Here is a 24,338-nt window from a genome sequence, read left to right as displayed (position 1 = left end):
ACATCGATATTTTAGGTCCATGGCCAGGAAACTCCCCAGACCTTAATCCCATTGTAAACTTGTGGTCAATCCTCAAGAGGCGGGTGGACAAACAAAACCCACAAATTCTGACCAACTCCAAGCATTGATTATGCAAGAATGGGCTGTCATCAGTCAGGATGTGGCCCAGAAGTTCATTTGACAGCAGGCCAGGGCAGATTGCAGAGGTCTTGAAAAAGAAGGGTCAACACTGCAAATATTGACTCTTTGCATCAACTTCATGTAATTGTCAAGAAAAGCCTTTGACACTTATGAAATGCTTGTAATTATACTTCAGTATTCCATAGTAACATCTGACAAAAATATCTAAATACACTAAAGCAGCAAACTTTGTGGAAATTAATATTTGTGTCATTCTCAAAATTTTTGGCCACTACTGTATATAAGTGTTGAGTCAGGTGTAGTTTTTTGTATCGGTTCATAAACCATGTGCCATGAAATTGGTACATCGAAAATCTCGCATTTATTTTGCATCCTGATTGGTGCAGCTGTCAACATCTTTGTCCTCAGATGAAACTGGTATATTTTTCTATTTATGCCAGTTCATTTCAGCCAATTTGTATCTTTAATATATGGCAGACAAACAAGTTCCCTACCTTCTCCCTTTTCCACATGCCTCATGCATTTTTGTGGTAGTGCTGCAATCAGTTGGTTGTAAATTTGGATTGAGCAGATATTCCCATATATTTTTGATAACTGCATATGTGACATAACGCCTCCATTTCTATTCATAATATCATGAATAAATATAACACAATAAAAAAAAAATGCATAAAGTATGCTTTTTTATTAATCAATATCTTTGAGTTCAACCATAACATTTGTTGAAGTATTATCTTTTCTGGATGATAAAACTGGAATTGTAACCAGCTTTGTATGGCTTGTTTAAGAAAGGGTGATACTTTAAACAAAATTTCATTTTCAATTCATCGGAAATTAGAAGTAGTAATCTGTATGAAGGCAAAAAAGCAATTTTTTAACGAAGGATGAGCTTTTCTTAATAATCTACTGGAGAACCATTTTGGGTTTACGTATAACGTATGTATGAGTGAAACTTTTAGTAAGAGGTTTAAAGCTTTAATATTTAATAATTTTAGCCCCCAAAACTCATATTCATTATATAAATAGGCACGTTTAATTTTGTCTGCTTTAGCATTCCAAATAAAACTTTATATTTTTTTCCCATTTTATTGGTAAACTACAAGGTAGTGTTAACACTGTATTTTTTAACGATCCAATACGTAATATGGTACACTTGTCATAATTAGGTTTTAATCCAGAGAGGCTAGAAAAGTGATCAAGATCTTCAATGAGACTGTGCAGGGATTCAGATTGCAGACATAAGAAAAAACTAGAGTCATCAGCATACATTGACACATTTGTTTTTATCCCCTGGATATCTAACCCCTTGATGTTCTTGTTGGATCTAATTTTAATAGCTAGCATTTCAATGGCCATAATAAATAGATATGGAGACAACGGACAGCCTTGTTTTACTCCTCTTAAAAGCTCAATACTTTCTGAGCAGTAACCATTGTTTACTATTTTACATCTGGGGTTGCTGTACATAACTATAACCCATTGTATAAGAGATTCTCCAAAATTAAAGTATTCCAGGCATTTATATATAATTCCAGTCATACTTTATCAAACGCCTTTTCAAAATTTGCTATGAAGACCAGACCTGGTATCTTCAATCTTTCATAATGTTAAATTGCTTCAAGTAATTGTCGTATAATATCTCCAATATATCATCCAGTTAAAAAACCTGTCTGATCAGGATGAACAATATCTGGTATTATCTTTTTTATTCTATATGCTATGCATTTCGCCAGGACTTTCGCATTACAACATTGAAGTGTTAGAGGCCTCCAGTTTTTTTAAATGGACTGGATCTTTATACTTACCACCTGGGTCCTGTTTTAGTAGTAATGAAATCAGACCTTTTTTTTGTTTTACCTTTATTTAAACCAGGCCAGTTGAGAACAAGTTCTCATTTACAACTGCGACCTGGCCAAGATAAAGCAAAGCAGTACGACAAAAAACAACAACACAGAGTTACACATAAACAAACGTACAGTCAATTACATGATAGAGAAATAAATAGAAAAATCTATGTACAGTGTGTGCAAATGTAGAAGTGTAGGGAGGTAGGCAATAATCAATCAAATTTCAATCAAATGTATTTATAAAGCCCTTCTTACATCAGCTGATGTCACAAAGTGCTGTACAGAAATAAATAGGCCATAGAGGCGAAAAAATTACAATTTAGCATTAACACTGGAGTGATAGATGTGCAGATGATGATGAGCAAGTAGAGATACTGGGGTGCAAAAGAGCAAGAGGGTAAGTAATAATATGGGGATGAGGTAGATGGGTGTGCTATTTACAGATTGGCTGTGTACAGGTACAGTGATCGATAAGCTGCTCTGACAACTGATGCTTAAAGTTAGAGAGGGAGAAATAAGACTCCAGCTTCAGTGATTTTTGCAATTCATTCCAGTCATTGGCCGCAAAGGACTGGAAGGAAAGGCGGCCAAAGTAGGAGTTGACTTTGGGGATGACCAGTGAAATATACCTTCTGGAGCGCTTGCTACGGGTGGGTGTTGCTATGGTGACCAGTGAGCTGAGATAAGGCGGGGCTTTACCTAGCAAAGACTTATAGATGACCTGGAGCCAGTGGGTTTGGCGACGAATATGTTGTAAGGGCCAGCCAACGAGAGCATACAGGTCGCAGTGATGGGTGTTATATGGGGCTTTGGTGACAAAAATGATGGCACTGTGATAGACTACACCCAGTTTGCTGAGTAGAGTGTTGGGGGCTATTTTGTAAATGACATCGCCGAAGTCGAGGATCGGTAGGATGGTCCGTTTTACGAGGGTATGTTTGACAGCATGAGTGAAGGAGGCTTTGTTGCGAAATAGGAAGCCAATTCTAGATGTAATTTTGGATTGGAGATGCTTAATGTGAGTCTGGAAGGAGAGTTTACAGTCTAACCAGACACCTAGGTATTTGTAGTTGTCCACATATTCTAAGTCAAAACCGTCCAGAGTAGTGATGCTAGTCGGACGGGAGGGTGCGGGCAGCAATTGGTTCAAGAGCATGCACTTAGTTTTACTAGCATTTAAAAGCAGTTGGAGGCCACGGAAGGAGTGTTGTATGGCGTTGAAAAGTTGCTGCAGGGGGGGCTAAGATGTTGGCCGGGGTAGGGGTAGCCAGGTGGAAAGCATGGCCAGCCGTAGAAAAATGCTTATTGAAATGATCGATTATCGTAGATTTATCGGTGGTGACAGTTCCTATCCTCAGTGCAGTGGACAGCTGGGAGGAGGTGCTCGTATTCTCCATGGACCTTACATTGTCCCAAAACCTTTTGGGATTAGTGCTTCAGGAAGCAAATTTATGTTTGAAAAAGCTATCCTTAGCTTTCCTAACTGACTGAGTATATTGGTTCCTGACTTCCCTGAGAAGTTGCATATCGTGGGGGATATTCAATGCTAATACAGAACACCACAGGATGTTTTTGTGCTGGTCAAGGGCAGTCAGGTCTGGGGTGAACCAAGGGCTATATCTGTTCTTAGTTCTACATTTTTTGAATGTGGCATGCTTATTTAAGATGGTAAGGAAAGCACTTTTGAAGAGCAACCAGGCATCCTCTACTGACGGGATGAGGTCATATCCTTCCAGGATACGCGGGCAGGTCGAATAGAAAGGCCTGCTCGCTGAAGTGTTTTAGGGAGCGTTTGACAGTGATGAGGGGTGGTCGTTTGACCGCGGACCCATAACGGACGTAGGCAATGAGGCAGTGATCGCTGAGATCCTGTTTGAAGACAGCAGAGGTGTATTTAGAGGGCAAGTTGGTCAGGATGATATCTAAGAGGGTGCCCATTACATTTACATTTAAGTCATTTAGCAGACGCTCTTATCCAGAGCGACTTACAAATTGGTGCATTCACCTTATGATATCCAGTGGAACAACCACTTTACAATAGTCGTGATGGATCGGCGGGGCTTCATGTCGGCAGCAAAGGGTCCAGGCCAATTGGCAAAAGAGGTATTGAAGCCCAGGAATTGTCTGATGGATCTCTTCAGCTTGATGGGCCTAGCTCGAGGCTAGCTCCTGGCTAACTGGTGCTTGCTTCAGGACAGAGATGTTAGCCAGGAGTAGCCACTCGTATAGCAGCTAGCTAGCTGCGATGATCCAGTGTAAAGATTCAGAGCTTGCGGTAGGAATCCGGAGATGTGGTAGAGAAAAAGCAGTCCGATATGCTCTGTGCAGACTGGCAGAAATTAATGGTGATGACCGCTAGCAGTGGCTAACTGACTACTAGCTAGTAGCTAGTTAGCTTGCTAACTTCTGATGGGAGTTCCAGTTCTAAAGTATAAAAAATAGCAGATCCATACCACATTGGGTGAGGTGGGTTTGCTGGAGAATATGTTCCGTCCATAGATGGAAATTGAGATTAAATATATTAAATATATATACGAAGAAAACGATATATACACGGGACGGGTCAAGACAAACAAAACAGACATCCGACTGCTACGCCATCTTGGAAATTGTTGAGTAATTAAAAAATGCTAGTAATGGTCTGATATACCTCTATTGATATACCGTTAAGCCCTGGTGTTTTTCCAGACTGAAAATATTTTATTGCCTCAAAAAGTTCCTCTTCTGTAAGTTGGCCTTCACACCGGTCTTTCTGTAAATTTGTTAATTTTACATTATTATTATTATTATTATTATTATTATTACAGGAAGGAAATCCTTACAGTTAACATCATTCAGTGGAAATGGAGGAGACTGAAAAGAAAACATATGCTTCAAATATTTGGCTTCCTCTTTCAAAATGTAATTTCGTGAATCATGGATAAGTCCATCATTTGTAACTAGTTTCTGTAAATTATTTTTGGTAGAATTTCTGTGTTGAAGATTCAAGAAAGAAATTGGTGCATTTTTCCCCATTTTCCATCCAATTCGCTTTATTTTAGTAATACATTACATTTGATCGTTATTGAATAAGTACCTCCATTTATTTTTGTTTTTCCTCTAACCTATTTTGTGCCTCTATAGTACAGTTTCCATTACCATCTACCTGCACTGTTACTTCCTCTATTTCCTTTATTAGTTTAATCTCTTTTGAGCTAGACTGCTTTTGTTTTAATGATAAGTATTGTATTGAATGGCCTCTAAAAGCACATTTGAAAGTGTCCCATACAATAAGGGGATCTGCTGTACCTATGTTGTACAAAAATAAGTCAATTATTAATTATTTTGTCTTAGTTAAGAACAAATTATCATCCAATAGGCTTTGATTAAATCTCCAATATCCCCGTCCACATGGATATTCTGTAAGAGTTATATGGAGGCCAATTAGATGGTGGTCCTATCGCATTCGGTCTCCTATTCTTTTTTTAAACTTTTGATGCCAGCAAGAATAAGACTAGGAAGGAGTCAAGACGGCTAGCTTGATTAAACCTCCGTTATGTATATCTCACTAGGTCAGGGTTTTTCAACCTCCATATATCCACTAGTTCTAATGTATCCATGATCTTTCTAATCTCCTTAAGTGCTTGAGGGTGATAGTTTGTAGAATGATTTATTTTACGATCCATTGAGGTTCTTAAAACCATATTATAATCACCCACCATAATAATAGATTATTTCGTTGCTTGTGAGCTCAATATATTATTATATATATTTTCGAAAAAGTGTGGATCATCATTATTTGGCCCATATAGATTAATTAGCCAGATCTGTTTTTGGTCCAATAGCATATTTAAAATAATCCATCTTCCTTGCGGATCTGTTTGCACTGTTTGCACAATCGGCTCAAAATGTGTATTAATTAGTATAATCACCCCTTTTGTTTCTTTGACCATGGCCAAAATATATTTCTCCCTCCCAGTACTTTTCCCACCCAACCTCATCTATATTTGTAGAATGAGTTTCCTGTAAACAATATATATTATATTATTTATCTTTTAACCATGTAAAAATTGAGATTATTTTTTTATGATCTGCTAAACCATTACAATTATATCTTGCTATACTTATTTTCCCACTTATTTTCCCACCATAATGATACCCAAGTTTCAATTATACTTACCACAACCAATGTTTGTAAACTTACCATTATAAAGCACCATGATGATTAAGTGTCTATAGCTGTACCATAATAATTTGCACTGTTAAGCATACTGTAGCCGCAACATTGTAAACCTCCAATTATCCTAATATTCCACCCACTAAAACCTCCCCGCATATCTAGGTCTGTTGTCACTAAGACCATCAGACCGTCTCCCTGACTCATGACACACCTTTGCGTCCTAAGGCAAATCCTTGGCCGCCAATTGGTGTTGGCCAGAGCAAAATATGGGCAATCCAATGATAACATAATTATCTATGAGGATGCCTAAGAGAATTAACCAATAACATGGAAAACAGTCAGGAAAAAAAAGAAATAGTAACAATAATAGATAATATTACTTCATGCATGAGCGATGTTAAGTTTGGAATTTTTGAAGGCGGCTTTCCTCCCGTTTCGCTCGCAGAACTCGAGGAAAGATCTTCTCTTGTTCGCTTCGATGTATCCGTTTCTTTTTCGAGCATATCAAAATGCTGATCAATAAATAGTTCCAGATTCACTATATTGTCCAGAATGTTTGTTTCGTAGTTAGCAGCTATTTTTTGTGATTAATTCATGGGACAAACTGTGCCTACCATGCTGCCACCTGCCACATCATCACCCCCCTTGCAGTCATCTTTGTAGGACGGTCACTCCTAGGGAGAGTAGTAACAGTGCTGAACTTTCTCCATTTATAGACAATTTGTCTTACTGTGGACTGATCAACATCAACGCTTTTAAAGATACTTTTGTAACCCTTTCCAGCTTTTGCAAGTCAAGAATTCTTAATCTTAGGTCTTCTGAGATCTCCTTTGTTTGAGGCATGGTTCACATCAGGCAATACTTCTTGTGAGTAGCAAACTCAAATTTTGTGAGCGTTTTTTATAGGGCAGGGCAGCTCTAACCAACATCTCCAATCTCGTCTCATTGACTGGACTCCAGGTTAGCTGACTCCTGACTTCAATTAGCTTTTGGAGAAGTCATTAGCCTAGGGGTTTACATGCTTTTCCAACCTACACTGTGAATGTTTAAAGTATGTATTTAATATAAACAAGAAAAATACAATAGTTTGTGTGCTATTAGTTTAAGCACACTGTGTTTGTCTATTGTTGTGACTTAGATGAAGATCAGATCAGATCAAATTCTATGACCCGTTTATGCAGAAATCCAGGTAATTCCAAAGGGTTCACATACTTTTTCTTGCCACTGTAGTATGGAGAAGCAATACTCCAAGCCACAGCTTCATACTACTTGGTGTGGGGGGTACATGGGTGGCATTTGACAATTTTGGGGGATTGCTCATGTCTTACTCATTCGTACAAAGAACTTTGGTCCAAATTGGATGTTGGGTACTATATTTTGGTCATAAGTCCCTAACCTTGTGTCATTGTGTTGCACAGCTTGTGCCCACAACTCCCCCCCACAGTCCCGTGGGGCAGGGACAATGGGGCATTAGAAGCACAAAGAGAATCCCGCTCCATAGCAGAATCAGAGCAAGGGAGAAAGGCCCCACACAATCGCTTGGTTCCATCAGCAGTAATTACACAAGAGAAAAACCTCTGGACGCCAACAATGGAGAGATGGACAGTGGTCAGCCATGTTAGAAAGAGAGACAGAGAGAGGGGGGATACAAAACTAAGGCATCTTCCTATGTTGCTTGTGTTATTCTTCTCTCCGCTTTAGATTAGTTCACCCTTTAGTCAGATACTTGTTAGGTCTGATGAGAAATATTAAGGGAATGAATGCAGACTACTGGTGCTGAGCGAATGTGTTGTTTACTGCTTGAAGAGTGACTGGTATCTGTCCCGTCCATGCTTGTCTCACAGGAGCAAATTCAACACCTCAGTTAGACTGTCAACAAGCCATACTGAGAGTCTATATTTGGCTTTTACTACCATGTCCCTCAGACTCTCTTCTCATCCTCTACCGCTCTGTTGCAGTCTCGCTGTTTCTCTTCTCATTCAATCACAAACCCTGTCTCTCCATCTCTTTCTCTCTCTCCCCCTTCCCTCCAATAAACCCCTAACTGTGCTGTCGATTTCAGCCGTTAATCGCTCCAGGCAACACGCTGCTGCCAGCTGGGGGCCTCCAACTAGCGCTGTGTGTATGTGTGACAACCCCTCCACCACACACACACACACACACACACACACACACACACACACACTGCTGTGTTGTAAGGGAACAGAGACAGCTGCTCCTCACTATGGCTGAGGTAACAGTCTCCTGTACTGGGGTTCTCTTTCTATTGGCTAAACCAGAGGAGTGACGGCAGGGGAGAGAGGCAGCGGACGGGAGTGTTTGTGACTATGTGTTTACAAAATAACCTTAGCTCTGGACTATGATGCCATAAAGGTGCTACTCTCTCTTATTCCCCCCTCGGCTGTCCTCTCCTCCATTTCTCTCCTCTCATATCTCCCTTTCTCTCTCTCTCTTGACTGTGGAACTAACATTGTTGGCCTCTGGGTTGTACTTGAAGGACACACTATGGAGGTGAGATACTGTATTTTTGTTCATTTATCATTTGTAGGTCGTCTGTACACAGAATGTGAATAATGTTACTACACAGGGTGAAGCTTGGGGGCATTTAAGCAAAGTGTCAATTATAGCTTTGTTTTGTTCAAGTATTTATCAGAATATAAAATTACTGTCTGAATTTTGGTTACAGTTTTAGTGCCATTGTCCTTGGATGTGCTGTTATAAAGATATTTTTGTGCCTACATGGATTAATTAAGTAATAAGGCCTGAGGAGGTGTGATATATGGCCAATATACCACGGCTAAGGACTGTTCATATCCACGACGCAATGTGGAGTGCCTGGACACAGCCCTTAGAACCCCCGAGGTGCCTTATTGCTATTATAAACTGGTTTCCAAGTAATTAGAGCAGTAAAAATAAATGTTTTGTCATACCCGTGGTATATGGTCTCATATACCACAGCTGTCAGTCAATCAGCATTCAGGGCTTGAACCACCCAGTTTATAATACATATTATATTACATGGCTATTACATATTAGTACAATTTTGGGCTTTTGTTTTAGAATTGTGTGATTACTATACCATAAAGTGCTGTGTATGTCATGTACAGTAGTTGTGTTGTAGTGTAGCCTTGTCCAATTCTGTGTTTAATACAGGATATTTGTTTAACGGTCACTGGATGTAAAGTTATATTGTTTTTAGTAATATGTATTTTGTTATAGGTGTTGCATTCTATTTCCTTTAATTTCCGTTATTGAGGCTTGATTATTTTGGATTTAACATCAGCACGACAGGCATTGGGATGAATTGGTCTAATAGACTTGCTGCTGACAAATACAACTATGTGCCTCATGAGTACTGTATGCACAGCAGATAGATGATGAGTGCCCCATTGCTAAACACTGTTTGCTCCTTGCTTCTTACTCCATAGATACTGGGGTCTCTATGGATACTCTGTAATTTAGAGCCTGTCATCCTTCATGGGTCATGGTTATTGTGCCCTCCACATATCTGTACACATTATTTCATAAAAGGGCTCCATACTGTGGTGCTGTGGAGCTTTTGAGAGGGCAGGTTACCATGACGCACAGAAAAATGACATTCCCATGGCGACGGCTGCTTGGGGTCAAGAGCAGTGTTGAGACACATTCCAAGTAGGGACACGCTGAGAGGAAGAGAGATGAAGATAAAGGGAGAGAGACAGATGAGGGGAGGAAAGAGGGAGATTGAATTTAATTGTGGTGGGTTTGGTGTGTTCTCATAGATTTCTGCAATGAATTTTTAAACTGTGGCCGCAATGGTAGAGAGAAACATAGATTTTCCTCTCTCACATACAGACACACACCAGCGGCAGTCGGTACCATTTAAGATGATGGAGGACGATAATTTTTTTTTTGAGCATGGCCTTATTTCTATTAAAGCATATTGGATGACTGTCATTCATATTCCATTCACCCAGATCAATGTGACATTGATAGGTTTAGGCTACTACATGATACTCAACATGTTCCCTATACCCATCATGATGTTGCTACAACCTAGCCTATGAATGAACGTCTGTCACAACATAGGTGACAGACAGTGACACATTCAATACTGCATTGCACACTCTTGCCTGCATCTAGTTGATCTAGGCCCTAGAGTGTAAGCATTAGTCCAACAGTGGTAAACTCCAGTTTCTATTGGACAAATTCAGGTATGTTTATCCCTGTTTTCGTTCCGTTTAAGAAACTGTTTTTCAACAGAATCGGGGAATCATGATCACACGCAAACACAGTTCACTTTCATAGCAGCCACATACAAACAGCATGTACACTTTGCTCATTGTATATTCCTTCTCGCACCTACGTGCTCTCCTCCTCTCACCTTTTCCATTCACTTGTGGACTTCAGTGTACAACACAATCAGCTGTCTGTGACCAGGCTAAAAAAAACTTTCCAAGCCAAACCTTCATATCACAACCGCTAACCGCTACACACAACCTACATCGGTGTCACAAAATGAGCTAATGTCATAGTCAACACAGCTACTAGAACTAATGCCTTAGTAAACTCGCTACAATCATGCAGTACAGTGTACGGTCGGCAAGCAGTTTAGCAGTTACACCGGGAGGCCCCGGTGGCAATACATTAATACAATCAAAAGCTTACCTTGACTTGGAAAAGTTCCAATGTTGGATAACCATAGCCAGCTAGGTAACATAGCATTCCTCTCTGTTTGAGCTGGGTGTTTGAATAGGCTAAACTGGCTAGCTGCATTCACTAGATAAGTAAGTGAAAGTGAAAAAATATAATACAACGAAATATAGCTAGCTCTCTCTCTCTCTCGCTTCTCTTTCTTTTTTGAATAGAAGTATTTGTTCAAAACTAGGCTAGCTAGCTGTAGCTTATGCTTTCAGTACTAGATTCATTCTCTGATCATTTGATTGGTTGGACAACATGTCAGTCCTCCAGAAGCTGTCATAATTACTGTGTAAGTCTATGGAAGGGGGTGAGAACCATGAGCCTCCTAGATTTTGTATTGAAGTCAATGTACGCAGAGGAGGACGGAAACTAGCTGTCCTCCAGCTACCCCATGGTGCTACCATACAGAGTGCTGTTAAGGTTACTGTTGACCTTCGCTGCAAAACACTGTGTTTTAATCAATTATTTGGTGACGTGAATTGATTTAGCATAGTTTTATCTAAAAAGGTGTGTAAAGCCTTGTATAAGCATCACTGTGTCCAGCTCTCTCTCAACTCGTACCCACATTCACTCAAATTGCTAGCTACTGAAAAATATTGAACAATACATAAACTATGATATACAGTACTGCATACTTTTGAATAGTGTAACCCACCAGAGAAACCATTTCTACAGCTATAACATAGCTGGTATGTTTTCCATTTAAATAATCAATGTTGACTGTCTCTGTACATCTATAGGTAATGCAGGTTGTGCGTGAGCAGATCACTAGGACTCTGTCCAGTAAGCCCACGTCTCTGGAGCTGTTTAAGAACAAGGTGAATGCTCTGAACTACAGTGAGATCCTCAAACTACGCCAGACAGAGCGGCTGCACCAAGAGGAGACCCTCGCCCCGCCAGTATTGTGAGTCCTTTAACTGTTTGAGCAGAATTTTTTTCTCTCTATCTCGCTCTCTCTCACTTTCTCTATGACACACACACAACCCCTTTTCAGCCTGTACTTCCCCCAAAGGCCTCTAGAAGGCAGCGATCAGCTCCCGTAGGGTGTGTATGTGTGTATACTTCAGCGTGTATCAAAATCAAATCAAATCAAGTTGTATTTGTCACATGCGTCGAATACAACAGGTGTAGACCTTACAGTGAAAACCATAATTACAAGCCCTTAACCAACAATGCTTTAGGAAGTTTAAAGAAAAATAAGTGATAAGTAAAAAATAGATAAGTAAAAAAGTATCAAATAATTAAACAGCAGCAATAAAATAACAATAGCGAGGCTATATACAGGGGGTACCGGTACAGAGTCAATGTGCGGGGGCACCGGTTAGTTGAGATAAATGAGGTAATATGTACATGTAGGTAGAGTTATTAAAGTGACTATGCATAGATAATAAACAGAGAGTAGCAGCAGCGTAAAGGGGGGGGGGCAATGATTAGATGTTCAGGAGTCTTATGGCTAGGAGGTAGAAGCTGTTAAGAAGCCTTTCGGACCTAGACTTGGCGCTCCGGTACTGCTTGCCGTGTGGTAGCAGAGAGAACATTCTATGACTAGGGTTGTCTTTGACAATTTTTAGGGCCTTCCTTTCACCGCTTGGTATAGAGGTCCTGGATGGCAGGAAGCTTGGCCCCAGTGATGTACTGTGCCGTACGTACTACCCTCTGTAGTGCCTTGCGGTCAGAGGCCGAGCAGTTGCCATACCAGGCAGTGATGCAACCAGCCAGGATGCTCTCGATGATGCAGCTATAGAACCTTTTGAGGATCTGAGGACCCATGCCAAATCTTTTCAGTCTCCAGAGGGGCAATAGGCTTTGTTGTGCCCTCTTCACGACTGTCTTAGTGTGTTTGGACCATGATAGTTTGTTGGTGATGTGGACACCAAGGAACTCTCAACCTGCTCCACTACAGCCCCGTCGATGAGAATGGGGGCGTGCTCGGTCCTCCTTTTCCTGTAGTCCACAATCATCTCCTTAGTCTTAATCACATTGAGGGAGAGGTTGTTGTCCTGGCACCACACAACCAGCTCTCTGACTTCCACCATAAAGGCCAGGGGTGCACAATTAGAATTCAAAGAGGCCCAGTGACTAACATTTTCTCCCCCCAAAGGTCCAAACCATTAAAATGTCTAACGTGCGCTATGATTTGGGGGCAAATGTAGTTCTTGTATATGTATAGCTAATAAACAAAGTACTACATTTCAATAACATTTCAACAATATTTATTCCACATTTTCAATGCAGACACATTAAACATGAGGTAAAATAAATATGCAGCCTAATCATAAATAAAAGTAAACCTATCACAAATGTTCTCATTTCAAGTAAAACAAGATGGCATCTTCACAAAAAAAAAAAAAAAAAGTGCCTGTTTCTGAAGAAAGTGCTTTGATTTTTGAACAAATAAGAAACCACAGGTTTAATATTCATCTTTCCTACTCTCTCCCACTTCACTTCTCCATATCCCTTCTTTAGTGAGAGAAATGGGCTTTTGCTTTCCCTGCCAGTAATTTGAACCTTGGCTGGAATGGAGTCAGTGCCATTCTCATGCACATATGTAGGTGCTCATTGGTGAGTCTAGAATGGTAATTATTTTGAATGATGTTCATAGTAGAGAAAGAAGACTCACAACTGTATGTGGAGCCACACATGGTCAAGGTGTAGTGATACTTTGGTTAGACCAGGGAAAACAGTCTCAGACACAGTCTGCAGCCAGAAAGGGTCATGATCAGTTAGTTGGTTAGACCAGGGAAAACAGTCTCAGACACAGCCTGCAGCCAGAAAGGGTCATGATCAGTTAGTTGGTTAGACCAGGGAAAACAGTCTCAGACACAGTCTGCAGCCAGAAAGGGTCATGATCAGTTAGTTGGTTAGACCAGGGAAAACAGTCTCAGACACAGTCTGCAGCCAGAAAGGGTCATGATCAGTTAGTTGGTTAGACCAGGGAAAACAGTCTCAGACACAGTCTGCAGCCAGAAAGGGTCATGATCAGTTAGTTGGTTAGACCAGGGAAAACAGTCTCAGACACAGTCTGCAGCCAGAAAGGGTCATGATCAGTTAGTTGGTTAGACCAGGGAAAACAGTCTCAGACACAGTCTGCAGCCAGAAAGGGTCATGATCAGTTAGTTGGTTAGACCAGGGAAAACAGTCTCAGACACAGCCTGCAGCCAGAAAGGGTCATGATCAGTTAGTTGGTTAGACCAGGGAAAACAGTCTCAGACACAGCCTGCAGCCAGAAAGGGTCATGATCAGTTAGTTGGTTAGACCAGGGAAAACAGTCTCAGACAGTCTGCAGCCAGAAAGGGTCATGATCAGTTAGTTGGTTAGACCAGGGAAAACAGTCTCAGACACAGTCTGCAGCCAGAAAGGGTCATGATCAGTTAGTTGGTTAGACCAGGGAAAACAGTCTCAGACACAGTCTGCAGCCAGAAAGGGTCATGATCAGTTAGTTGGTTAGACCAGGGAAAACAGTCTCAGACACAGCCTGCAGCCAGAAAGGGTCATGATCAGTTAGTTGGTTAGACCAGGGAAAACAGTCTCAGACACAGTCTGCAGCCAGAAAGGGTCATGATCAGTTAGTTGGTTAGACCAGGGAAAACAGTCTCAGACACAGCCTGCAGCCAGAAAGGGTCATGATCAGTTAGTTGGTTAGACCAGGGAAAACAGTCTCAGACACAGCCTGCAGCCAGAAAGGGTCATGATCAGTTAGTTGAAAGTGCTCTCTTAGTGCAACATTTGCTTGCAGATCAATAAGTTCCATCTGTAGAGATCCAGCATAAAAATCCCCTGACATCTATGATGAGGAATTGATTCTCAATTAGAAGAAGCAGCTGCTGTCCAAGGCTGAAGCTGTCAAAGCAATTTCTGAAGTTTCCAATCAGCTTATCTATGAATTCAACATGATGAGAAACATCTCTCTCACCTTGAATCTGTTCCTGCACTTTTGGGAAGTGTGCACAGTCTCCTTGAAGATCTTCCTTGGACACTTCCAGTTTCCCCTGGAAGGACCAGACTGCCACGTCCTGACCAGTAGAGGGTGTAGCTGGGTCAGGACGTGGCAGAAGGGAGTGTGTGTTTTTTATTGTTTCATTGATTTTGGCCGTGTGACTTCCAATCAAGCACAGCTGTAGAGGGTTGTGGTTGATTGGGAGTCACACATAAGGAGCATGTTTTTCCTTTGGGTTTTGTGGGTAATTGTTTCTTGTTTAGTGTGTTTGCACCTGACAGGACTGTTGGCTGTCAGTTTCCTTGTTTTGTTTGTTATAGTGTTCTTTCTAATTAAATTGAAAGATGAATACTAACTCCGCTGCATTTTGGTCCATTCCTGAAGACAGCCCTTACACAGACAGATGTCATCAAATCACAAACAGAATTGTTCTTGCCCTGTAGTTTCACGTTGAGCTCATTAAGGTGTGATGTGAAGTCTACCAAAAAAGCAACAATATCCATTTTGCTCTCGTCTTGCAAAAATAGTGAAAACTATGTTGCCTTCTCTTGAGCTGTACTAGGAAAGCTGTTATTTATTTTCGAATGGACCAAAAGCGTTCCAACACCCTGCCTTTACTGAGCCATCTTACATTGTCGTGCAGCAGTAGGTCATTTGCATTTGCCACAACTTCATTCAGGAATTCTCTCAGCAGGCGATGTTGATGAGATGAGGATGCCCTGAGGAAGTTGATGAGTTTCATCATTGTATTCATCACTTCAGCATACTCTTCTGATAGATTGGTGCACAGGACAGACTGATGAATGCAGTGGTAAGCTGTGAGATCAGGGTTGTCCTCTTTCAGCTGTACCACAGCTCCTCTTCCTGTCATGGCAGGGGCCCCATCTGATGTGGTAGAGACCACTTGTTTTAGATCTAACCCCCTCTTTCTCAGCATCTCCTTTATGGCCATGTATACAGTGGGGGGGAAAAGTATTTGATCCCCTGCTGATTTTGTACGTTTGCCCACTGACAAAGAAAGAATCAGTCTATAATTTTAATGGTAGGTTTATTTGAACAGTGAGAGACAGAATAACAACAAAAATATCCAGAAAACCGCATGTCAGAAATGTTATAAATTGATTTGCATTTTAATGAGGGAAATAAGTATTTGACCCCCTCTCAATCAGAAATATTTCTGGCTCCCAGGTGTCTTTTATACAGGTAACGAGCTGAGATTAGGAGCACACTCTTAAAAGGAGTGCTCCTAACCGTAGCTTGTTACCTGTAAAAAAGACACCTGTCCACAGAAGCAATCAATCAGATTCCAAACTCTCCACCATAGCAAAGACCAAAGAGCTCTCCAAGGATGTCAGGGACAGGATTGTAGACCTACACAAGGCTGGAATGGGCTACAAGACCATCGCCAAGCAGCTTGGTGAGAAGGTGACAACAGTTGGTGCGATTATTCGCAAATGGAAGAAACACAAAAGAACTGTCAATATCCCTCGGCCTGGGGCTCCATGCAAGATCTCACCTCATGGAGTTGCAATGATCATGAGAACGGTGAGGAATCAGCCCAGAACTACACGGGAGGATCTTATCAATGATCTCAAGGCAGCTGGGACCATAGTCACCAAGAAAACAATTGGTAACACACTACGCCGTAAAGGACTGAAATCCTGCAGCGCCCGCAAGGTCCCCCTGCTCAAGAATACATATACATGTCCGTCTGAAGTTTGCCAATGAATATCTGAATGACTCAGAGGACAACTGATGAAAGTGTTGTGGTCAGATGAGACCAAAATGGAGCTCTTTGACATCAACTCAACTCGCCGTGTTTGGAGGAGGAGGAATGCTGCCTATGACCCCAAGAACACCATCTCCACAGTCAAACATGGAGGTGGAAACATTATACTTTGGGGGTGTTTTTCTGCTAAGGGGACAGGACAACTTCACAGCATCAAAGGGACGATGGACGGGGCCATGTACCGTCACATCTTGGGTGAGAACCTCCTTCCCTCAGCCAGGGCATTGAAAATGGGTCGTGGATGGGTATTCCAGCATGACAATGACCCCAAACACACGGCCAAGGCAACAAAGGACTGGCTCAAGAAGAAGCACATTAAGGTCCTGGAGTGGCCTAGCCAGTCTCCAGACCTTAATCCCATAGAAAATCTGTGGAGGAAGCTGAAGGTTCGAGTTCCCAAACATCAGCCTCGAAACCTTAATTACTTGGAGGAGATCTGCAAAGAGGAGTGGGACAAAATCCCTCCTGAGATGTGTGCAAACCTGGTGGCCAACTACAAGAAACGTCTGACCTTTGTGATTGCCAACAAGGGTTTTGACACCAAGTACTAAGTCATGTTTTGCAGAGGGGTCAAATACTTATTTCCCTCATTAAAATGCAAATCATTTTATAACATTTTTGACATGCGTTTTTCTGGATTTTTGTGTTGTTATTATCTCACTGTTCAAATAAATCTACTATTAAAATTATAGACTGATCATTTCTTTGTAAGTGGGCAAATGTACAAAATCAGCAGGGGATCAAATACTTTTTCCCCCCACTGTATGTCCTTTCCTCTTGTATGTGTCTCGAGTGGTGTTACACCTAACAAGTCTTCACAGAATTCCTTCTTCTCTGTGTGGTAAAATCTAACATACACCAGAAGCTGGGCATTATCACTCACATCAGTAGATTCATCAACAGCTAATGCTCTGCAGGGTGCACTCCGAATAGCTTCACCAAGCTGTGTTAATACATCCTCTGTTAGTATTTCACTCTTTCTTGCTGTTGTTGTACGTGGCATTGGGATTTGCTTGATCTTTTCACACAGCTCGTCTTTTTGTTTACCATCAAGTTTCAGCAACAACATTCATGCACTCCATCACCACTCCCCCGTCAGTAAATGGCTTTTGGTGTTGACCCAAAATCCAAGCAATGTTTTGTGAACATTCGTTTGCACGTTGTTGGGCAGTGAATGGATGGGAGAGGATTCTGGTGGACCGATCATACTGGGCTTTGAGTTCATTTATTTTGCGTGCCCTCACCTCAGACTGATGTGGATATATTTGCTCAAAAGATCTGTGCTTTGTCTCGTAGTGGCGCTTCACTTTGACACGTCTCTGAACACGTCTCTGAACACGGTCTCTGAACACGGTCTCTGAACACGATCTCTGAACACGATCTCTGAACACGGTCTCTGAACATATCAGGCAGAGTGATTTGACACTCGCTGCGGGAAGGATAAATGCATATTTGTCTGTCCACTTCTCTTTGAAAGCTACATTTTCTGTATCGACTTTCCTGACTTTTGTGCAAGCCATTCTATAATTTCTCCCCTCGCTTCCGCTTCTCTCGCTGTCTCCCTCTCTGACAACATCAGTCTCCTAACATGCATTGTAAACATTCACTTTGATTGGCTGAGTTTCGTGACGTGATTTAAATAACACACGTGATTGGACAACACACAGTAGTATGGGGCGCTGTCTGGGACCTTCCCAGCTGCGCTTTTCCAGCGCAGTATGTTAACATTGAAAAAAAGGGTTGCTTCATCAGTATTTCATTTAACAATTATTTATAAGAAATGTGTCAAGGTCCAGATAGAACCTTCACTCGGTCCGGACCCGGACCAAGGTCCGCCAATTGTGCACCTCTGCTATAAGCTGTCTCATCGTTGTCGGTGATCAGGCCTACCACTGTTGTGTCATTGGCAAACTTAATGGTGTTGTAGTCGTGCCTGGCCATGCAGTCATGAGTGAACAGGGAGCACAGGAGGGGACTGAGCATGCACCCCTCAGGGGCCACCTGGTTGAGGATCAGCGTGGCAGATGTGTTGTTGCCTACCCTTACCACCTGGGGGCGGCCCGTCAGGAATCCAGGATCCAGTTGCAGAGGGAGGTGTTTAGTCTCAGGGCCCTTAGCTTAGTGATGAGCTTTGAGAGCACTATGGTGTTGAACGCTGAGCTGTAGTCAATGAATAGCATTCTCACATAGGTGTTCCTGTTGTCCAGGTGGGAAAGGGCAGTGTTGAGTGCAATAAAGATTGCATCATTTGTGGATCTGTTGGGGCGGAATGCAAATTGGAGTGGGTCTAGAGTTTCTGGGATAATGGTGTTGATGTGAGCCATGACCAGCCTTTTTAAGCACTTCATGGTTACAGACGTGAGTGTTACGGGTCAGTAGTTATTTAGGCAGGTTACCTTAGTGTTCTTGGGCACAGGGACTATGGTGGTCTGCTTGAAACATGTTGGTATTACAGACTCAGTCAGGGACAGGTTGAAAATGTCAGTGAAGACACTTGCCAGTTGGTCCGCGCATGCTCGGAGTACACGTCCTGGTAATCCGTCTGGCCCTGCGGCCTTGTGAATGTTGACCTGTTTAAAGGGCTTACTCACATCGGCTACGGGGAGCGTGATCACACAGTTGTCCGGAACAGCTGATGCTCTCATGCATGTTTCAGTGTTACTTGCCTCGAAGCGGGCATAGAAGTCTTGTGTCACTGGGCAGCTCATGGCTGTGCTTCCCTTTGTAGTCTGTAATAGTTTGCAAGCCCTGCCACATCAGACGAGCGTTGAAGCCGGTGTAGTACGATTCGATCTTAGTCCTGTATTGAAGCTTTGCTTGTTTGATGGTTCGTTGGAGGGCATAGCGAGATTTCTTATAAGCGTCCGGGTCCCGCTCCTTGAAAGCGGCAGCTCTACCCTTTAGCTCAGTGTGGATGTTGCCTGTAATCCATGGTTTCTGGTTGGGGTATGTACCTACGGTCACTGTTCGGACGACGTCATCGATGCACTTGTTGATGAAGCCTGTGACTGATGTGGTATAGTCCTCAATGCCATCGGAAGAATCCCGGAACATATTCCAGTTTGTGCTAGCAAAATAGTTCTGTAGCTTAGCATTTGCTTCATCTGACCAGTATGCAAGTGTGAATGAATGACCACCATTCTTCTCTGGTCCAGAATGCTTTCGACCCCTATGAAATCAGGGGTGTTGCTATACTCTGTCCTTGCTTTAGCAATGCAAGATACTCACTTATCAGTATCAGGTCAAGTAAAGCTCATTGAATTGAATAGAATGATGTTGAGTGTGTTATGGGTATGGGAGAACTGGGACAAAAGTAACACTTTTAGTTTTCTTCCTAAATACTCAGAGATCGATAGAGCTAGAGAGACCATATTTTATGACAAACACGTATATATCTCCTCTGCCATTAGCAACTGTAATTTAATTTCTAGGGTAAATGAGTTGAAATTAAATAGACAGAGAACAGAACTACCGCAATGTTACTTTTGTACCTGCCGGCGGGGCAGGAGTAACACAGCCTTGGGACGGAAGTAAGAGTTTGTGAGAAACGCACAATATCTGTCTTATCTCCATGTTTCTGGTTTGTAATGCTCGTTATGTTCAACAAATGTACTACCAGCCATAATTTCATGTTTGTGTCGATTTGAGTAATTAATTAACCATGCATCAATATCACAATGTTGTGCAACCACAATATTTTGCCTTACAATATTAATCAGACTAAAATGGATGACATCATAGCTATATTAACCATCATTTTCTTGTCTCACTTGAATGGGAATGTAGTAGGAGATGTTTCTCACCATTTTCATTGACTATTCATGCTTAGCCATAGCTCGGCGAGACATTGTAGGACTTGGCTGTTTTTTTTGCAGGGAGCTCGTCCTATGTATTAGGAACATACTGACTTCACTACGTCATTCTAGCTTCTGTCTTATCTGAGAAAATGAGTGCATTACTTTAGACCCATAGTACTTTCATCCTGGCTCTCCCCTACTTGCAGTGTGTGTGACTCTTTCTTTGTCTCTGCTCCTGCAGAGAGCTGAAGGAGCGTCTGAAGCCTGAGCTGTTGGAGCTGATTCGCCAGCAGAGACTGAACCGCCTGTGTCAGGGAACACTCTTCCGCAAGATCAGCAGTCGACGCAGACAGGGTGAGACTCCGCGCACCTCTGTGAGGGGTGGACAGGCATTTACATTAGAAAGAGAGAGAAAAGTAAAAGGGGAAGCTACCAGGAGAGCCCAACCCCCAGTGAAAAATAGGGAGACGAATGAAGGATGGTAGATGAAGCGAGAAGAGACAGATGCCCTTTCTTTAATCATGCTGATGATTTGTTATTATTGGTCATTTCAGATAAGTTGTGGTACTGTCGTTTGTCACCCAATCACAAAGTCCTGCACTTTGGCGATGTGGAGGAGGACACAGAAACACCCCCCATCGAGAGTCTCCAGGAGAAGAGTGAGTTATTAACAACAGCAACACTATGAGTGACTCTGTAACCTTCCATTGTAGCCTTGACACTCCTTTGACATCACTCTCTTGTCATTGGCTCTGTGTTCAAAGCTGAAGTGTGCCGCTAAACATGCTCTTCTGATTTTCCTCTCTCAGTTCCTGTTGCAGATATCAAAGCACTGCTGACAGGGAAAGACTGCCCTCACATGAAGGAGAATAAGGGCAAACAGACCAAGGTTTGTACGATAAGAAATAAGGAATGGATATGTGTCTTCTGCTTTTATCCAACCCCCTCCCCCGGTATATACACCTACATACACATGGTTGGAGAGGCTGGAGCAGAGGGGGTTAAATTCCTTGCTCAATTGAACATCAGCAGAAGGTGGAACCTGAGATATTGATGCCAGCAACCCTCCAGTTGCCGGCTCACTGCCCGCTAGATTCCCCCCCCATCAGCATTGGCTACCACTGCCCCTACTGACAACGTCCCCTGAACACTCCTTTGGCCCTACAGCTAATTTCCTCTTTCACACTATGTACCTGGCCCTCCATAAACTATGCTGTGCTGTGTCCTCCTGCAGGAAGGGTTGGACCTGGCTTTCAGCATCACTTATGACGTGGAGGAGTACAGCCTCAACTTTATCGCCTCATCCAGAACAGACGTAAGTAGTCATGTCACAGGAGCTAGTGTCTGTATTGTCCACATAGATCCTTCTCCCACTCTTTTCCCAGAGTTAAATCACACATCTCTCTTTCTCTCTCTCTCTCTCTCTCTCTCTCTGTTTCTCTTTCTCTCTCAATTCAATAACTTAATTGTTGTGGAAATTTAAAGCATGTACAGTACATTGCCAAAGTAAACAAAGTATAACAAAGATGGTCAAATAACAAGATGATCTCTCTGTCTCCCTCCTTCAGTTCTGCCTGTGGACAGATGGACTGAGCGTGCTCCTGGGGCGGGACATGAGTAGTGAATGCATGAGGAGTGAGCTGGATATCCTGCTTTCCATGGAGATCAAGCTCCGCCTCCTGGACCTGGAGAACGTTCCCATCCCAGACTGCGCCCCCCCAGTGCCCAAACCCCCCAGCAACTTCAACTTCTGCTACGACTTAAGCCAGGCTGAGCAGTAGGCCTGGAGAGAGGTCAAGGCATGGTAGAGGAGGAGACCTGGGGCCTGTTCGGGAGGATGTAACGTTACAGAATTTTCGGATAGAAATGCATGAAATAGAACATACATGATCATCTGTCCTATGGAATAGGGGCACATGTCAGTTCTATTCATTCTATTTCTATCTGCAATGTTCAGAATGTTTCATGTCACTGAATGTACCCCAATAACGACCAAGCATGTGGACATAGCTAGATACACAGGAGGAACAGTGGCAACATGGAGGCCTGGATGGACATAAAGATGATCTAAAGCAGAGGCAAATGTGTCTTCTTATATGGGCGGAGTAATGTGGAAGACGAGAGGCTGAAGATGATTCCTTAGCTACTATTAGAGTGGTCATCTTTTGGGGTGTGGTCTGGGCACACAAGTGTATTGTAACTGTAGAAATGAAAAACAGAAATGAAAACGCTGCACACTGCTGCTCCCAGGTGATATTTATTTATAACAACGTTTCAACCCTTAGGTCTTCATCAGGCATCCATATCCCAGGTGGGGGTGGAAGGTCCTATATATAGGGGCAGTTCTCAGTGACATCACATCCTGAAACAGGAGGTAAAAAATATATAACATAGGTTGACAATATTAACATTCGGTGTATCAAAATATATGATCATACACAATGTGATCAATATATATATATATATATATATATATATATATATACATATACATATATATATATATATATACACACACACAATATTCAATTAGGATAAAAAAATATATATATAATTTGGACATTTTGAAACTATATAAACGGTTTTCAAGAAATTACCCACAAAATGAGAAGCTTCTGAAGGGAGTTATGTTTTCTATAGTTGAATGCATGATACTTTAGCATTACTTGTCTTCAGTGTTTCTCCCATTCTTACTTCGGTCTTCACCTCTCCATGGCTCCAGTCCTCTGTGTATTGTGTTTGGGCAGAGTTCATGGTTCGTTTTGGTCATATCTGTGTTTTAAGTTTTTCTAGTTTTTCAACTTTTTGGGGGTTTTCCATAAACTGATACCTTTGTGAAACAGGCGGCATGACAGCTCTTCTGAACGTACTGAACCAAAGGATTGAAACAGAACAAAACAATACATATATATATATATTTGTATATATATATATGCCTCTGAGACAGAATCACTTGTTTTGACGTTTACATTTAACATTTTTACATTTCAGTAATTTAGCAGACGCTCTTATCCAGAGCGACTTACAGGAGTAATTACAGTTAAGTGCCTTGCTCAAGGGCACATGGACCCTTGAGCACCTAGTTGACATGGTACTTAACAACTTGACCACCTACACCAACAGAATCCTGTCTAGCAGATTGTAACGGGCTTTATTAGTCTTTACAGGATAGTTTGGCGTAGCACCAACCTTAAAGGGATTCTCTGGTACTTTTGTATACTTTTTAGACAGTAGTTCTGACAGTAGCACCCATGAGCCAAAAGTGGTCCCCGAAAATTGCATAATACATCAAGTGCAGATATGTGTACCACGTCATTGCTCTCACTCTGCTGTGTATGATTCTTGCTAGTGGTCACTCAAATGGTGAAGGGGTCAATCTCATTAGCTGGAACTCGAATTGCTAGGGGACTGGCCCACAAGGGGGAAAATGGCGTGGATAGTATCGCCGAGTTAAGGTTGGTTCGAAAATTCTCTGTGCTATGCCAAACAGTACTTATTCTGTAATGGCTAATGGAGCATCACATTAGCCTGTTACAATCTGCTAGCTAACAGAATCCTTACTTCCTGTTCTAAAGTGGTACTTTAATAATTTGAAGACAGAAACAAGAAAATAGAGATAACCGAGATAATCAGGCTCCAAGCCTGGTAGAATCCCTATTTATAAAATATGAGATATCCTTTATATGTACAGTGCCTTCGGAAAGTATTCAGACCCAGTGACTTTTTCCGCAATTTGTTGTTACAGACTTATTCTAAAATGAATTAAATGTTTTTTTTCTTCGCATCAATCTACACACAATACCCCATAATGACAATACGAAAACAGGTTTTTAGACATTTTGGCAAATGTATTAAAAATAAAAAACAGAAATACCTTATATGCATAAGTATTCAGACCCTTTGCTATGAGACTCGAAATTGAGCTCCGGTGCATTCTGTTTCCATTGATCATCCTTGATGTTTCTACAACTTGATTGGAGTACACCTG

At 41.9% G+C, this 24,338-nt stretch overlaps 1 protein-coding gene across 3 annotated transcripts in view; it reads left to right on the top strand.

Moving 5' to 3' along the window:
* elmo3 (engulfment and cell motility 3) overlaps positions 1–22,649 on the top strand; it is a 52,538-nt gene extending 29,889 nt beyond the window's left edge. For 2 of the 3 annotated variants that reach the window (XM_014125418.2, XM_014125419.2), the window contains exons 16-21: positions 11,568–11,731; positions 20,592–20,704; positions 20,905–21,009; positions 21,160–21,239; positions 21,585–21,665; positions 21,919–22,649. In XM_014125418.2, coding sequence (XP_013980893.1) covers positions 11,568–11,731; positions 20,592–20,704; positions 20,905–21,009; positions 21,160–21,239; positions 21,585–21,665; positions 21,919–22,131 — 756 coding nt within the window. In that variant the 3' untranslated portion in view covers positions 22,132–22,649. Of the gene's footprint in view, positions 1–8,335; positions 8,659–11,567; positions 11,732–20,591; positions 20,705–20,904; positions 21,010–21,159; positions 21,240–21,584; positions 21,666–21,918 lie in introns of those variants that run through there. The other variant, XM_014125421.2, reaches the window with a different exon arrangement.
* Positions 22,650–24,338: the final 1,689 nt, after the last annotated feature.

The sequence above is a fragment of the Salmo salar genome, chromosome ssa10, assembly GCF_905237065.1.
Source record: "Salmo salar chromosome ssa10, Ssal_v3.1, whole genome shotgun sequence".
Taxonomy (NCBI): domain Eukaryota; kingdom Metazoa; phylum Chordata; class Actinopteri; order Salmoniformes; family Salmonidae; genus Salmo; species Salmo salar.
The sequence above is the reverse complement of the archived record's forward strand: the minus strand, read 5'-3'. Positions and strand labels throughout refer to the sequence as shown.